Source organism: Helianthus annuus, chromosome 11 (genome assembly GCF_002127325.2).
Source record: "Helianthus annuus cultivar XRQ/B chromosome 11, HanXRQr2.0-SUNRISE, whole genome shotgun sequence".
Classification (NCBI taxonomy): Eukaryota; Viridiplantae; Streptophyta; class Magnoliopsida; order Asterales; family Asteraceae; genus Helianthus; species Helianthus annuus.
In genome coordinates, this window is record NC_035443.2 from 4,649,883 (window position 1) to 4,668,784 (window position 18,902).

Below are 18,902 nucleotides of genomic sequence, written 5' to 3' on the forward strand. Positions count from 1 at the left end.
TTGACGACGGGACTTTCTAGAGCCCGTCGGCGACGGCCTAGAGCCCGTCCCCGACGGCCTCTAGTTTTTCCTGTTTTGTCCGAAACTGTTTTCTTCATAACTTCTTCTTTATAGCTCCGTTTTACTCACCGTTTTCGCCCACGTACTCGTAATTCAGCCCTCTATCATGCCATCTTCCAATATATTCATTTTAAACCCATTAACATTCCCAAAACACATCCAATCTTCGTGATTAACCCGGTTTTGTTCATTTCACATCCCCGGTTGATCCGATTCACGTCCCGGTGCTCCGTTTAGCTCCCGATTAGCTCCTTAAACTCTTTTAGACCTGTAAAACACGAATCCCATTAAAGTAGGCTATTCAAGATTAAAAGCTATGTAAAAAGATAAACTTAAGCACAAACGATAACCAGTTTTCGACCACGTATCAGTGCCGTACGAAATCACGGGCCCTGACCGGTAGTCCTCCCCGCCCACCTCCAGGGCCGGCCCTGTACATCACAATATAGTTTATTAGGATATATGTTATTTAAATACTAAATACACATTTCAAATGACAATACGCAAATACACATTTGACATAAATTTTCATGCGCGATTGATGGTTGTTGGTACAAAACTTAGTGCCTAGACGTTTAGGTTTTGCAACAATGCAATTGATTGTTGTGTATTGAATATTGATAGTATTTCTACTGCTTATATTGGTTTTAGACAAACCATACATTGTAATAGTTGTTTTTTGTGATTGACTAACTCACGCAATCTTTACCCCTACTCTTAAATCCACACATATATCAATCGCAACACTTGAAGTCTCAATCATATGGGATTGAACACATTTCCAACACACCTTAATACCGTTAAACCACAATCCCTTTGGTTGTTATAGTCGTTATGCTTCATTATGCTAGCTATTCATGATATACATGATCATGCTAGTTGTTGATATACATGAATGTTGTATATGTGCAAGTACTACATGAGTACATGTTCAAAGGTTAGTTGATGCTAGTTGATGTATTTAATGGATAATAAATGGATCACATGGGTTGATAGGTACTTTGGTTGTAATAATATCTAGTTAGATAAGGTGGGACGCTTCATTATGTGGTACCAAAACAAAGAAAAGACATATCATACACAATTACACACAAATTCCAAATTCACAAGAGAAGTTTTATCAACAACTTGTAGTTTAAATAACCAAATTAAACCAAACAACTAACCTAAACATAATTACACCGCGATATCACAACGGATGTGCCTAAGAAGCACCGGAATCACAATATCCGGTGAGCTCAACTGCGGGAGGTGACCATCAGTCGACATGACTTCAACGATGGACTCACCACCAAGGTTTTGGTGAAGGTACTCAGCGACCACCACAGGAACCGCGAGATCTTTCATGCTTTGGATAATATGACAAGGGACAACCACATGACACAACAAATGTCTCATGTCACATTGGAAGATGGTTTGTGCGACACTCAAGGCGATATCCGGTCTCATATTAAAAAGTGTCCGGCTAAACTCTTGAACCGCCACCGAGTCCATGTCCCCACCAACCGCCAATGGCGCGAAACCCGAACACCACGCCTTGTAATTCGATTGCATGGCTTCAAATAGCTGGTCCAGATCCTCTTGCTCAAATCCACCAAAGTAGTCCTTAGTGTTCAAATACCTACAAAAAAGACAAAATATAAAAAAAAATAATAATAACAAACCCTAAAAGGCAACATGAGAAAACTTACCAAATAAAGCAAGTCTATTTGTTAAATCAATAATTAAAAAATAATTACACCTCAAAACAGAAAGTTTCAACGTCTCCTAACCTAAGCCCTAAGCAATCATCTTCTTAAAATTAACGTTTTTTTTTTTGAAGATAGCCAACATACTATCCAAATATTAATATGGGTGTCTCCAAACGGGACACCCCCAAGCTAAAATGCTCTCCTCCACAACTAAAAAATTAGAAGTTTAAAAATCCCGTTGTAACTTGCAAGTATCAGTATATTTATCCTAGAAAATCTAGGAAAGGAATTGTCGTTTAAAAAAATATTAATAATTATCATCATCATACTCAGTAAATCTCACATATAGCAAAGCTAAGGTAGGGTCTGAGGAGAAGGGTAAGATCTAGACAGTCTTACCTCTACCACGGAGGAATAGAGAGACTGCTTTCAGTCATACCCGGGCTCGAAAAAAAATTATTAACAAGGGTGAGGGTAATCAACTAATCATACCCACTTTCCACTATAATATGCTTAACATAACATACCCCCTATATTTATCACACACTCTCATTTGTGGTTTTTATCAATAGAAACCGTAAGGTTATGACGATAAAATCGTGTTTTTGCCTGGTTAGTTTCTTGCTAGTCGGTGTTACAAATTCCAACCGTAAAAAAAGGTATGTTAAGCATATTTGTAACACCGGCCACCAAGAAACTAGCAACATAAAATCAACAAACCAACATAAAAAAAAATAATTCAACTAACCTCGGAGAAGCCGAAATCATAACAATTTTCGAAAACAAATCCGGACGAGTAATAGAAGCAACCGCACCAACCATAGCCGAAACCGAGTGACCAACAAAAACACACGACGAAATCTTAAGCTCTTCTAGAATGCTAATAACATCGTACGCATACCCTTCTAGAGTAGCATACCGACCAAAGTCAAAGTACTCCGGATTCGTCGTACCCGCACCCATATTATCGTACAAAACAACCTTGTAATCATCAACTAGATGCGGCACCAGATGCTTCCACACCGACTGGTCCGTACCGAATCCGTGCGCCAACACTATGGTACGGTCACCGGAGCCTAGGATCTTCACATTGTGAGCGGCTTCGACAACACCCATGATGAATGATTGATAGTTTGGGATTGTGTTTTGTAGATTGTGGTCGGAGGTGTGAAAAGGGTTGTGTTTTGTAAATTGTGTGTGTTTGTGTTGTGTGTATGGATGATAGCCACATGTATGTTTTGTGATTTTTTTTTTTTATTAAGAATCTTGGGGGTGATTGGGTAAGTGTGGAGTATGGTGGTTTGTGTGGGGGTGTTTGATCGGACGGTTGTGGGTGAGTATGGGAAATGGGAACTTGACTGCTAACTACCAACCAGAGATTGGGACACAGTGGGTTGGTGGCTATGGTGTATTGTGTATTTATTATTTTAGATAGAGTAAACTGCCATTTTGGTCCCTGTGGTTTGTATACTTTTGTCATTTTAGTCCAAATCTCAAACTTTTTAAATCTGGGTCCCTGTGGTTTCACTTTTATTGCCATTTTAGTCCAAAATTAAGAGTAAACTGCCATTTTGGTCCATGTGGTTTCACTTTTATTGTCATTTTAGTACAAATCTCAAACTTTTTGGAACAGTCAAAAAAAGGGATTTTTGAATTTTGGACTAAAATGGCAATAAAGATGAAACCACAGGGATCCAGATTTAAAAAGTTTGAGATTTGGACTAAAATGGCAAAAATGCCCAAACCACAGGGACCAAAATGGCAGTTTACTCTTTTAGATATTTTGTAGAGTATTTATCATTTATCAAACTAAATAAATATTGTATTTCTTTTGGGAAATATAGCTTTACGTCTCCAAAACAGAAAATGGGTTTAAATTATGTAGGAGATAAGTTATCTTGGAAAATCTAGAAATGATTGTTAAAGTAGAAATATAAAAGGAAATATGATCATAGAAATTAACTAGAGACTTAGGTAGTGTTGGTTTTAAGGAATAGAATTAATCTTGATAAAATTGGAATAGACTTAGATGAGTGCAATTCACTAAAGCCCATGGTACAACCCATGATACATTAAGTTGCAATTTAAACTCGCTCGAGTCGACTTAAAACTAAAATTAAGCAGGAATCTATAACTCGACCTTTACTAAATTAAAAATCGAGTTGGCTCACTCAAACATATGATATTTGCTAAAAGGTTAAAAATAAAACTATTCTTAGCCAAGTGACTAAGTAACTAAGTTACACAACGATTTAACTCTTTTTTAAGGGTGTGACTTGCTTTTATGGAATAGGTGATCCTTTTGTTACTTTATCAATGTGAGGCTAAGAAACAATGGGATAGAAGAATAAGAAAGCAATGGTCATTTTATAGTCGTTTCTTTCATCCACATTTGTTTTCTCACCCGATGTGAGATGAGCAAAAGTGCAAAAGTATCAAGAGTTCCAACTATAAGTAGAAGACTTATTAGATTTTAATAATCCTAAGTTCCACATGTTGGCCAATAATAATCCCAACTTTAAAAATTCTCTCCAACGATCCCAACTTGTAAAAATTTGCCCCAATTGATCATTTTCTAACATATAAGAATTTGGCATCCTCAATAGATTCAAGTGCACATGGAGCCTCTTGAATTGAATTAAGTGCACATACACTTAGAAAAAGATCGATGGGACCAAATTCTTACAAGTTGAGATCGTTGGAGGGAATTTTTAAAGCTGGAATTATTATCAGGCAACAGGTGAAACTTAGAATTATTAAAATCCAATAACTCTAAGTAGAAAGAGTAGTTTCACCATCATTTTAAGACACTAAACTTCCTTAAGTGTCTTAAAACAAAATTACTTTTTTTTTGTCCTAAAATGTTGTATTTTAAGATAGTAAATCTAGTATAGATAGATGTAATTTATGGAAGACAAATCTTATAGAATATAATTGCTTGTTATGATTTTCTTTGTTACAAAAAAGACAAATAATGGGTAGTTAGATGTTGGTAATTCAATTATTGTGATAACCAATGTTTTATAATCGGACTAGAGATTGAACTGGTCGTCTTACTGGTTCACTGGTCGGACCGGTGCAACCGGTCGAACCGGATTATAGAACCGGCTGACGTAATGAATAATATAAAATATGTAGCATATGATTATTGTTCTTTTATGGTTATAATTAAATTTTTTTCTCAACTCTAATAACACATAAGTATTATTTTTGTTAAGATTTCCTATAAATAATTGTTCTCATATAAAAAAACTAAAACTAATATTCATATAAATAACACATAATAAACTAGATATTAAATAAGTTGAAAATAAAATAAAAATACAATAAAAGATCACTAACTCTTCGTTTATCTTCAAAACATGAATTTACAATATCTTTTCCTTTTATTGCTTTATTGTAATATCTTCTGTCTACTATAATAAAAGAAACCAATTTTTGGACACGTGTCATTAATTGAATGCATTCTCAAGTATATAATTATCTTATATTAACTAAATAAATAAATAATAAATTAATATTAAATGTTATCATACTTTAATAAAATATTATCCTCTCTTTCCTATTTATCTTATATTAAATATAGAAATAATAAATTAATATTAAATGTTATCCTAATTTATTAAAAGTATAACTTTTTTTTTATTATTTGGTATACAATATTATATTTATTCAACTCGTGTAAAACGTGGGGTTTTTAAAAATTTAACTTTTATTATTTACTATACAAAGTTACATTTATATAACCCGTTTAATACACGAAGCTTTTAAAGATATAACTTTTTTTATCATTTGCTATGTAAAATTAGATTTATTCAACACGTGTGATACACGGGGTTTTTAAGGATATAATTTTTTTTTTATTATTGGTAGATTTTTCAACCCGACTATACACGGGTTTTTTAAAGATGTGACGTTTTTAGTATTTAATATACAAAATTACGTTTATTTAATCTGTGTAATACACATGGTTTTTAAAGATATTAACTCTTTTTTAGATCTATTTAACACTGTAATATACAAGGTTTTTAAGGATGTATTTTTTTTATCATTTGGTAGATTTATTCAACCCGATTATACACGGGTTTTTTAAGGATACGACGTTTTTAGTATTTAGTATACAAAATTACATTTTTTTAATCTGTGTACTACACATGGTTTTTAAAGATATAACTTTTTTTAATTATTTGATATATAAAACTATATTTATTTAACCCATACAATATGCGAGTTTCATAAAGATGTAACTTTTTATTATTTAATATATAAAACTAGATTATTACCCCGTGTATTACACGGGTTGAAAGAAATGTTATTTTACATACTAAATAATAAAACAATATATCTTTAAGGGACCTCATTTATTACACGGGTTGAATAAATGTAATTTTATATATTAAATAATAAAAATATTATATTTTTAAAAACATTGTGTATTGTAATTTATATACCAAATAATAAAAAATTAAATCTTTTAAAAACTCTATGTATTACACGAGTTGAATAAACGTAATTTTAGATTAATAGTATATTAAATAAATATAATTTTGGATAAAGTCTTATATATATTTTAAGCAGTGTTGTAAGAATCGCTAGGCGCTAGTCGGGCGGTAGGGTACCGCCTAGGGATTAATCGGAATTAATCGGATTGAGATTTTTATATGTAATTTTTAGTTACACATACACACACACATTTTTATATGTAGTTTTTTAAAGTAGACATGTTTTAACCCCTCATTAACCCATTTTTAAGTAATTGGAAGGAATTTATATGGTTTGGTCAAAATTTGGCTGGCATCTTGCCAAAATTTGGCCAGAATAGGACCGTCATTGACTGCCTAGCTATTAATCGGCCATTAATCGGTGAACCACCGATTAGTGATTAATCGGCGACTAATCGGAGACTAGTCGGGATTTTTACAACCATGATTTTAAGTAATCAATATATCTGATAAGGCTAGGAGTTGGCTAGAAAGTCCAAATTTCATAAAAAGTGTAGAAAGTCATAAAACACCACATTGTCAACCATAAAACACACCAAAAACCCACAAATAACAAAATGAAGATTAATAAAACATCATATATGTGGGTTGTGTTTTGTGTTTTGGATGATAAGGCTCTGATTATCGAATAACAAATATTATTGTGTTTTATGTTTATTAGCATGTTGTGTTTTATATTCATAGTTCTACGATTGTGTGTTTTAAGTTTTTATGAACTATTATGGTTTGAATATGGTGTTTTACTAATTTTCACTCTGTTATTTGTGGGTTTTATGTGTGTTTTATGGCTGAAATTAGAGTGTTTTATGACTTTTTACACTTTTTAGGAAATTTAGACTTTCTAGCCGAACCCCACCCTATCTGATAAATAATAGAAATATTAATAATAGTAAAAAATCTAATTTATATACTAAATAATAAATATAAAAGAAAGGCGGAAAACCCCTTTTTGTAGTGTTGTTTGTCACATTTGTAGCATTGGTTATAGATATAGACATAGATGTTCACATCACCGGTTGTTTCAATCAATAACATAATTTGTTTTCATATTATGGATCCATAGCCAACGCTACAAATGTGACAAACAACACTACAAAAAGGGAGGTGGATATGAAATACCGAGTATAAAGTTAACCGAATAGACTATAAAGAAATTGAACTAAAGTACAGTATATGGTCTAAATATGGAGTAAAGTTAAATAACAAAGTAAAGTGTGTATGGTCTAAATATGGAAGAGTGAAATAAGTCGTTTTATACTTAAGATTTATGAATATATAAAACTCACTGAAATTAAACTAATAGTATTTATCCATAAGATATTAAAGTAATAATATTTAGTAGGAGGATTATCTATAATATAATATATTAAACTAAATAATATTTAGTAAGACGATTATCTATAATTAATTAGAAAAGATTAAACTAAAATAATAATTATCTGTAAGAGATGGCCTAATATAATGATAAGTTTCCTTAAAGTGGTTTATTTTATTATATAGTATAGATTACATTTATTCAACCCGTGTAATACACGGGGTTCTAACCTAGTTTAGTTTATAAAACATTTCATGTCCGTTTGTCTGCTACTTTCCTATTTGCCAGTTTTTCTTGGGAAGTGGAGTAGTACCATTTAGTCGTTTATCTTTCAAAATGTTTATCTTTGCTTAAAAGTAAAAACACACTCAAATGCACCGTTTTTTCTCCTCTTCCTACTTCATTTCTATTTCACAGCAGGGGATGGTGAGAGCCGGTGGATGTAGGTGCGGCGCTGGATGGTGAACAGCGGTGGATGGTGCGGCTGTATGAAGTGTGAAGCAAACCGGTCCGACTCTTCTCTCACCGAGTTTCCGGTCTGGTCGCCGGCCATTGGTCCGGCCGGCCGGCCGAATGTAAAACGGGTTAACATAGTGAACCGGCCCGGAATAGACATCGAACCCCGGCCCGGCCGTGAAAACCTTGGTGATAACCCCTCCCAATTAGTAATTACTACAGGAAGCATGTTCGATGTCATCACGAGAGTATGATTAGGTTGAGTAGATGTTTAAAATCAGTCAATCATGTTATTACTCTTTCTATTTTTAGGGTGGAGGGAGTGGTTAATCACTTGTGAGTGTTTAAGTTATTTTCTAGCCAATAATATCATGCTACGTCAAGTTCCCACTCCACTCTCAATTTTGCATTCAATCACCGGTAATGGTCAAACACATGCAGAGTGGTAAATAATTTAAAAAAAATTGTGATTGGTTGAAAAAGGGTGAGACCCACTATTAACCCCCTCTCTCTCTTCTACCTTTCTCTTCCCGCATCGGTGAGTAGTCACCGTTTTAATCACTCACCAAACACCGAATGGGGAGTGGTGGCAATATCCCGATCGGCAAACTTGCTCCTCGCATCCAGTCACCGAAACCACATCAAGCACCCTTATGTCATTGTTATACTATTTTTTTCTACCGAATTGTAGATTGAATTGAAATTAATGTATTCATTAAACTATGAGTTCTCACATGGGAGAAATGTGGTCATACGCTTGACATTATTTGTTGAAAAATTAAATCGTTGGTTTTTGTAGTTTCTGTCAAATTTCAATGTTTGATACTAATAGTTTTTTATTGCAAAATCAGATATTAATGTTTTAATTTGTCCTTAGTACTCAACATTGTGACAAATTAAAATGTTAATACCTGATTTTGAAACAAAAAACTATTAGTATCCGACATTGAAATTTGGCAGAAACCACAAGTACCTACAGTGTAATTTTTTCTTAGTTGTTCTTTGTTTCATAAGCATATAAAGGAAATCCATTTAGTTTTTACATCGTAAATTACTTTATAAGCAAAGCTACATAATTTTTATGACAAATTATACAATTATACTGTATGTTAATTCACAAACGTTGTAAATAGTGTTTGGCATGTGGTGGCACTAGGTCGATGGACCACACTTTAGCTTGATTATCTCTCACATGTTTATGTGTTGGCCCCTCTACTTTCTTTCCACGCGTCTGTGTGAAGCCATCTGCCCCGCATTTTATGTCTCTGTATCCAGCACCTTGAAATACCACCTGTATCCATCGATTACTCAGCAGTCATCACCCATCACCCATCATTCTAAACCCTAATATTATCACCAATTTCCGTCGCATAACTTACAATGTGGTGATGATGGTGTGGCGAGTAGTTATATAAGAATTAAATAGGAAAAATATAATGTAAAGAGTGTTTTATATCTATTTATAACATGAAAAGGATGTCCATAACTTTACACCCTAATGACATCTTGGGGGGGGGGGGGGTTGAGATAAGACTTTGTGACCAATAGGTCTTGATTCTCACAAGGGGGTTTTTCCCATATTTATTAGGTTTCCTCCTAAATTGGTGTGTACGCGTTATGCCTAGTGGAGATGGATATGATCGGGTGGTTCTGTCGGTGGCACGATGATACTCCCGTGGTCCGTCAGTGATCCAAATTTGCCGTTAAAAAAAATAAATAAATAACCTGAAAAGGATTGAATCACATGGTCCATGTTGATTGGGCCTCTCTCCGGATCCTCAAGTCTTTGATGACTGTGAATCCCAATGTAAAGGGATCTCTAAAGGCCCAGTCCAAATCGAGGAACAGATCAAACTTTGTTCAACATGGGTAGACTGGCCCAATATAGTTTGGGCCTCTATGATCCAGATCCTCAGTGTTCGATGACCCATGGCTCAAAAGTCAAAACCTTGTCATGTTCCTCTAGTTCCCACTCCAGAAGCCCAATTTTATCCTCAAAACAAAATAATAATAATAATAATAATAATAATAATAATAATAATAATAATAATAATAATAATAATAATAATAATAATAAAATTATTAAGTTGTCTACAAAATAAAAAAATAAAAATGTATTCAAGAGACTATGTTAGTAGCTAGAAACCATTTCTATTTAAAGTTATGAAAGGTAAGGATGTAGATTTTATCCATAAAAAACAAGCAAGTGTGGGACTCTCTTGTGTATGAAGAAAAATCTTGCCTTAATTGTTGGAAAGAGACTTCTTTGTGGTGGGCAAAGGGGCTATAGTAGGTTGTAAGTGGAGATGTCAGCGATCATTATGTACATTGAGAGCAACTACTAGATATGAAAGATATTTAATAACTTACGTTGACCCGTGTAAAAGTAACATAATAACTTGTATAGATAGGGTAAGTGTGTTCGTATCCCTGAGAAGTATGTGGACAGTATTGATTACAAAGTAAATCCAGATACTGATAGTGAGTTTGATTATGAAAGCCCGCTAGAGTAAATTCAAATGAAAATACAAGACAACTTACATCTCGTAAAGATGTAAAACAAGCAATCACAACTGGTTTTAACTTTGATCAACGGTTATAAGTTAATATACTACATCAAATATGGGAATTGATTATGCCATACACCATTGATTGTTATATCACTAAGTATGTTACTATAAGGTGGATTCGGTATGTCTCTACACCTTTATTAGTGTTTGCTACATTAATATGCTTATTCTGATTGTTATTGTCTACCGCTAGATTGAGTTAAAACCTCAACCTCTTGGAGAGGGGCACCATTTTACACGCCTGAATACCCCTATACCAAACACACCCGGTAACAATTTATGTAAAACTCACAATTTAAATGTAAGAACAATGTTATACAAGTGAGACTTGTGAAAAAAGGACTTTTGGTGTGTGATCACTCTTCACAAAGATAATACCTCATCTCAATGGGTGTATGGTGATAAACCCATTTTGTACTCCATGTTAATCTCGAATCCTTCACAACGAATTTCATTTTTATGTGTAACCAATCTAATAAGACTTTAACTAGTATAATGCATACTCAAGTTATCCTAGTCCTAACATAAATACGATAAGGCATTTTAATTTTTAAAATGTTGGTTAAGCCTCAAAATTCCAATGAGTAAATGGTCCAGTTTGATCCGTTTTGACAAAAATTATCCGCCTAATCGTTAACTACGGTTTTAAGAACGGACAAACCTAATCGGCTAGGTTGGGTGGGTCAGGTGCACTGCCGGTTTTAGCAGTTTAACGACTCTATGGCGGTTTGAACCAATTGTTTAGTTTTTTTTTTTTTTTTGTTCAAAATCATTTCTTTGTCTTAAAATTTTAAATGATAAAAGTGGTTTATCGCTATAATACATATACATATAAATACATAATAAATATATATATAAACAATAAATGTTAAATGGCCGGGTCATTTTACATAGTCGGTGCCACGTTCCAAACCGAACTGAATCGTTTGAACGTACTACAAAACCACCAAAACCTAAACGTTTGGACTTCAAATTGATCAGATCAGCTAACTTGTTCCGGTTTAAACGGTTTAATTGGTTTCAACGATTTATAAACACGTTTCTAATTAATACTTACATACTTTGCTATCTTAACACATTTATTTTGTCAACATATACATACAAACATTACTTTTTTTTTATGATCTTACGAAGTGTTTTCATTTCGGTACTTTATTTGGAAGTCATGACTCATGATGGTGGTTATCCACAGGTAAGATAGCGCCTTGATCACATCAACTAAAAAGATATGAAATAATATATAACTTTTTTGGAAAAAAGCATAAGAAGCATTAGGACCATCCAGTTCTTTTCTTTCCTGAGATTACAAACTCTAAAATCTTCACTCGAACCTCCATCTTTCGACAGCTATGTATCTGCATCTTTACCCATGTTAATGTTGTCTAGTAACATTACCAAATCTGCCCATTGTTGCATATGTCCAGCCTGCGTTATGGGGTTTGAGCCGCCCCATAACCATATGACTTTATCATGAATGACGTTGTATCTTTGCGGCACCAAATAATATTTTTCTGTTTCGAGATTAAAGAGGTTCGGAAACAACTCGCCTAGGGTGTTGTTCCGTACCCATTTATCCAACCAGAAAAATACCTTGTCTCCGCGAACCATCTTTAGTTCTAGTCTATTTTTTGCATCCATTTTAGTACCATTCGGAGATCTACCCAAGTTGACAATGCTTTTCCATACCCCCCCCCCCCCAAATGTGCACAACGATAATGACCTTACTCCATAGATGAGATTTCTCGTTTTTGAACCTTACAATCCACTTGACCATTAAAGCCTTGTTAATCGAGTCAAGACTTTCGATACACAAACCCCCTTGTTCTTTTGGAGCGACAACCTTAAACCATGGCGCCCAACTTATTTTGTTTTTATCCATGCATCAACCCCACAAATTTTCGCCTTATCTTCTCCAATTGTTTTATCATTGTGTAGGTGCACCGTGCACTAAAAAGGGAGAAGTAAAAGGTGGTAAACTTCCTAGTACCACCATGATTAGTGTCATCCTATTCTCAAATGATAGTGTACGCGCTTTCCAAAATGATAATTTGTTTCAAAATCTCTCAATTATGGGTCGCCAATTTTTCACCAATCCCATATTTGCCCCGACCGGTAGGCCTAGAGAGGGAAACATGAAAGGTCCCGCCTTACAATTAAGTATATAGGCCATATTTGACACCATATCATAACCCTCCCCACACCAAACAATTGGATTTTAGAAAAGTTTACGTTTAGGCTCGAAGATAAGTTGAAACATCTAAGCAATCATGCTAAGTTATAAAAATTGTGGTCGGACTATTCTCCAACGAATAATGCGTCATCCGCATATAATAAGTGAGAAATTGTGGGAACCGAACCCGGAAATTCGACCCCTTTAAGAACGACTAGCCTCACCGCACTTACCGTTGCCACATGTAGCGCTGTCATTGCCAAGATGAAGAGTAGGGGAGAAAGCGGATCCCCTTGATGGACACCCCTTTGGATGTTCAACTCCAAGGTTGGTGACCCTTCACTAAAACTGATGTGCAAGCCGTAGAAAGAGTACCCATAACCCATTTACTCCAAAGAGCCGGAAAACCCACATATGCTAGTACCGAATCCAAGAAACCCCAATTTAGCGAGTCAAAGGCGTTCTCGAAGTCTACTTTGAAAAGCATCAACTTCTTTTTCGTTTTAGCTTTTTTTGGCACATCAGATGATTTCATTAACAATGAGGCCATCCGTAGTCATAAAGCCCCTTGTTGGGCGTTATGCGACACGTGTCGTGCCACGTCACACGGGGGCTTTATGGGGCGTTATATCACTAGAGCCCGTAGTCATAAAGCCCCTACCCATCATTACCTAATTCTTAATTTTCAATTTTATTAATTAATTATAAAAACCTTGCTTGTTTGTGATTGGTCCAATATTTGAAAACCTCCCCCATACCGCCGCTATATATCTCGCGCCCTCCCCCCAAATTGCATTCATAGCGCCGAGAGCTTTGGTGTTTCGGGCGTTTTGGCGGCGCGATGAACGGCATAGCGCCCCACTACGGATCGACTGAGGGGACCTTCCCTTTTCTTCTAAGATTTAAGTATCTACACGTGTTTTGTTTGGAATGCCTAATTTTTAATTTTTGTTTTAAGAAAACCTTTTTTGTACACAAACAAACCCATATATAGAAAAGTTAGGTCCGCCCTTACGTAGAAATATATTTTTTAGTTGAAAAGTGGGTCTTCCTAGCTAAAAAGTAATAAGAACAAAAGGCACTGATTAGCTAGGATAATTTTAACTAAATATGTGCTTATCAATAAAGCTAAATGACGTTGTATTTTTATTTTTGTAAATTATAAACTATTATTCAATGAATGGTCGGTCATCAGTGGCATGGCAGACTCGTAAGTTATTTTGTAGGATGCGAACAAAAGTTCAATAAAACTTTTAAGAGGAACTATCATGATTTTTGCACATAAAAATATAAAATAAAAATAAAAATTAGGAGGGCGTCCATCCACCCAAGCATACACATGGGCACGCCCCTGTGAACCATACACTTACAAAGTTTATTATCATATTAATCTTATTTTTCTCAAACCATTTTGCTACATGTCCTCTTATTTCAAAATAGCAAGTTTAGGTATATATTATTAGGGTAATGCTAGACAAAAAACCCTAAAAATTTTAGGAAACTCTGGAAACTCAAAGCTCCCGACTTTTTTTTTTGAAAAAAATAACACATGTAATATACATGTTTTTAAGAGTTTTGGGCCAAAAAAAAAAACGCCGAGTACTTTTTAAAAAAAAAAATAAACAAGTTCCAAAAACTTCGTTGACTAACATGTGTTAGACAAAAAATGCTGAAAGTTGCTGAAATTTGTTTTTTTTTTTAAAAAAACCCTTCGGCGCTTTTTTGATTTTTTTGGTCCAAAACTCTTAAAAACATGTATATTACATGTGTTATTTTTTTTTCAAAAAAAAAGTCGGGAGCTTTGAGTTTCCCAGGTTTCTTAAATATTTAGGGTTTTCTATATAGCCCAACCCTATATTATTATACATGAATATATATATATATATATATATATATATATATATATATATATATATATATATATGTTTGATAGAATAAACATATAATTACTAGTTTTCTTGATTTACATGTATTGCTAAAATAGTACAACAAATAACCTTAACTATGTTTTGAAACAGATCATATATGATCTCTTTTAATGAAAAAAAAAAACTACATACTTTATTGATTTAAAGTAAGCTCCCTAAAAATATATTAAAACATACAAAACAAAGTCACTAAAGCTAATTTTGTTATATTAAACTCCCTAAAATTTTTAAACATTCATATATGATAAAAAATAAACAGAATGAACAGTACATTTATTATTAAATTAATGATATCATGAATTTATTATTAAATTAATATTACAATTACATTATTAAATTAATATTAGAATTCATATATGATAAAAAAATAAACAGAATGAACAGTACATTTATTATTAAATTAATGATATCATGGATTTATTATTAAATTAATATTACAATTAGAATTATTTAAAATTCATATATGATTAAGAGATGAGCAAATGGTATTAGGTATAGGTACCCGGTCTTAAATTTTAAATATATGATTAAGAGATGAGCAAATGGTATTGGGTATAGGTACCCGGTCTTAAATTTACCAAACTAGTGTATTTTTGATACCGGTTCCGCACAGGTATTCACCGGTTTTTACCCTCAAATACCGGTGTCGTACCAATACCGACCTGTACCGAACCGTGCCATACTAGGTATATTCGGTAGCGGTGCCCACTTTTGGGGATTTCGGTACCAGTATTTGCGGTACCGGTTGGTAACGAGCTCATCAAATCCTGTGGCAACGCAGCAATGCAAGTAGCAAATGGTATTGGGTATAGGTACCGGTCTCAAATTTACCAAATCGGTGTATTTTGGTACCGGTTCCGCACAGGTATTCACCGGTTTTTACCCTCAAATACCGGTGCCGTACCAATACCGACCTGTACCGAACCATGCCATACTAGGTATATTCGGTACCGGTACCTACTTTTGGGGATTTCGATACCAGTATTTTCGGTACCGGTTGGTAACGAGCTCATCAAATCCAGTAGCAACGCAGCAACGCAAGTAATTGCACCGTTTAGATTACTTTTCATACACATAGTAAGTATACTGTATTTCGTTTGAATGAGGTTTTATAAACACAACAACTTATTTTGCTTTTTTTTTTTTTGTCTTTTTCTGTAATGAATGAATTGTAGCATGTAAAATTAACTTGAATATTTAGAATATTGATGAGCAAATCGTATCAAATCCTGTAAACGAACCGGTATCGTATCGGTACCAAATTTACTATACCAAATCATTTCCGGTACCAATTTGGTACCCACCTTTTGGCGTTTTCAGAATCGTTACTTTCGGTTCGACACCGGTCTAGCACCATACCTGTATTTATTGATTTCTACCTTCAAATACCATACCGTATTGTACCAAGCATTTTCGATGCCGGTACCTAATTTCGATGATTTTCTGGATCGGTACTTTCACTGCCGTTACCGGTACCGAGCTCATCCATGTTTTAACGTGTTATCACCGTAATAACTGAACTGAAAACAACCGAATTTCCAACGTGTAGGGCGTGTGAGTCATATTATTATATATTAGGTTATTTAAAATCGTTTTTTTATGACGGAGTGACTATCCTTACCATGTCATTTTATTTATGTTTTGATATTCGATATCTGTTTGCCGTTGCTGACACGCCTTTTGTAGTCATTGGGTCCCGCCGCAACGCGCGGGCGGCAAATATAACTAGTTTAACTAAATGATCAACATAAAATAAAATATTAAATGTTTGTGAATTTGACTTTCACTAGTTTAAAAAGTAACAAGTCATTTTCATTGTTTTCTAACAATTACATGCATTTGATCTCTTAATATTTATCAAGATAGCATAGTGGACTTTGTCTTGTATTTTCATGAAAATATATAGATACATGTTCGTTTTTCTTTGGTTAGAATACATAATCTTCTAAAAGTAGAAATCGTAGGTAGGGTATCAAACGGATTCCGGTTAAAGTTATTCAAACGACATTAGAATCCTCTAATCGAACTCTACGATATTAGATTTTAGGCTTCTTCCCTTTTAACTTTTAGCTTGTAAATTTTAGAATTTTTGTTTATATAATTGTGTCTTTTTATTTAGCATTGTGTCTTTTTTATATTTGTGTCATTGTGTCGTTTGTGACTCATTGTGTCTTTTTTACTTGACATTGTGTTATATTTCTCGTCATTGTGCTATATTTTGCTTGACATTGTATTATATTTTACGATATTATCGTGTCTGTACCTTTCTCATTTTGAAGAGACTTTGTAAGATAACTTTACCCTGTTTTTCGCATTTTCATGAAATAATGAATAATATTTTTTTCTTCAAAGAAAATTACAGATAAATTAGCAACGTTTTAGTTACAATGGTTTCTAAACAATATGGAATTAGAGATAAATTAGCAAAGTTTTAGTTACAATGATTTCTAAACAACATGTCATAATCCTAGCTTACATACATAAATCTCAATACCCACAAAACCATTAGAAAAAAAAAAGTTATATAAAGATTAAAAAAAAGTTATAAAAAGATATAAAAAAATCCCCAGAAAATGTCAAATTAATTTTCTAAAAAAAACTTGTCAAAAGAGAGATCAATGAATCATGATAACCAGTTAAGCATGCTCAACAATATCAATTAAGCTTCACTTGGAGCAGCTATTGAAAGCTGCTTTAACCACTCAAACGTCCGATGACGAGACGCCGTTTGTCTGCCGTTACCGTTACCGTTACCGACCATCGTACTTTCCTTCGGAGCTCTTTCTTTTATCGTACGTTCGATCGAATCAGCCGCACAATCACACCCACCCAAAAACACCCTCCGTTTCTTCTTCGTATTCTTCGTGTTCTTCCGTCTTTGTTTTTGGTTGTGGTTTTTATCCTTACCACTATTCATATTCATACCGCTACTATTATTGTTACTATTACTATTACTGCTACTATTAGTATTACTACTGTTACTGTTACTATTACTATTACTGCTACTGTTACTGTTATAACTTCCGGATCTCTTACTCCGGTTTTTCAAATCCGCCAACCCGATTTCTCGCGGTTTAACCAACCCCACTTGTAAAAAACTCAAAATCGACGTCGTTTTCGACGTCGACCGTGACAACGTCCGGAAACTTCGGGTACGGGTTCGGATTTGCGGTGACGGACTCGGGTGCGAATGGAACTGGTTTCGGATTTTCGTTTTCGGGTCGTTAACAACACTCATGGAACCAATTGAGTGGCGTAAGGGTAGAATCTGACCTTGGAAGAAGACTTGGTCCGCGGTGCACATGTTATCCGGTGACCGGAAGGTGGCGTTGGCGTGACCCGACCCGAATTCGAAGTCTTCTTGATCATTGTCTTGTGTGTTTGAACTTGTGTAGATTTGATGGTTGTTGGTTGGAAGATCAGAAAGAGATAATGTTTCTTCTTGTTCTTCGTGTTCATCTTCAAAACATTGATTTTCATGAGAATTGAATTGGACCCAATTATTGTTGTAACGAATTGTTGTCATTCTTTTTGATGGATGCTATTAACAAATGTTAACATATGATGAATGTTTGGTTTTTTATAGGAGAGTGAAGACACAAAGCACCAATGAGGTTGTTGCATTTACATAATTGGTCCTTTGGCTTTTGTTAGAAAGCTAGTTACAACTTACAAGTATAGTTCAACAATGTCATTGAAGCTATACTTGAGGGACTATTTTTGTAATTAGAGCGAGAGTCGCACAAATAGGGTTAAAACTTAAAACCAATTCGAGATGGTCAACAAAAAAAGGCAAAACAGGTCTCGGTTCAAACCGGTTCGGGTTGTATCGATTTTTTGACTGGGTTTGATTAGGTTTCAAACCAAATTTGATTGGTTCACTGGCCGATTCAGGAATTATTTCCTCGGGGACTGAATGAGCGGTTCAACCAAAATTTCAAAGGGTGCAATTGGGATTTTAACCTATAAGATACACTAAAGTTTTCTTTTTAAGGGTTGTGCCCGTCCACCCACCCAGGCTCTCAAGTGAGTCCACCCCTAGATTGGTTTTATTACATTTCAGTTCAAATTTGGGTTCAAAGTAAAGGGTTATAAACCAGTCTCAAACTTATGGGTCAATCAGGTTGGTGGTTCGGGTTCAAACCGGATCCTATTGGTCAACAAAAAGACAAAACAGGTTTCGGGATAACACTGGTTCGGGTTGTGTCGT

General features: G+C 34.4%; 2 protein-coding genes across 2 annotated transcripts; both read right to left on the reverse strand.

Annotated features, from left to right (window-relative positions):
- Positions 1 to 1,065: 1,065 nt before the first annotated feature.
- LOC110889217 (probable esterase KAI2) lies at positions 1,066 to 2,984 on the reverse strand. Its single transcript, XM_022136723.2, has 2 exons — positions 2,500 to 2,984; positions 1,066 to 1,681 (listed from the first exon to the last, which is right to left on the reverse strand). The coding sequence occupies exons 1-2, from the start codon at positions 2,865 to 2,867 to the stop codon at positions 1,237 to 1,239; spliced, it is 813 nt and encodes a 270-aa protein (XP_021992415.1). The 5' UTR covers positions 2,868 to 2,984; the 3' UTR covers positions 1,066 to 1,236.
- Positions 2,985 to 17,351: 14,367 nt separating this feature from the next.
- On the reverse strand, positions 17,352 to 18,218 carry LOC110887563 (homeobox protein 2). The gene has a single exon (XM_022135142.1). It carries the CDS (start codon positions 18,216 to 18,218, stop codon positions 17,352 to 17,354), a length of 867 nt encoding a protein of 288 aa, XP_021990834.1.
- Positions 18,219 to 18,902: the final 684 nt, after the last annotated feature.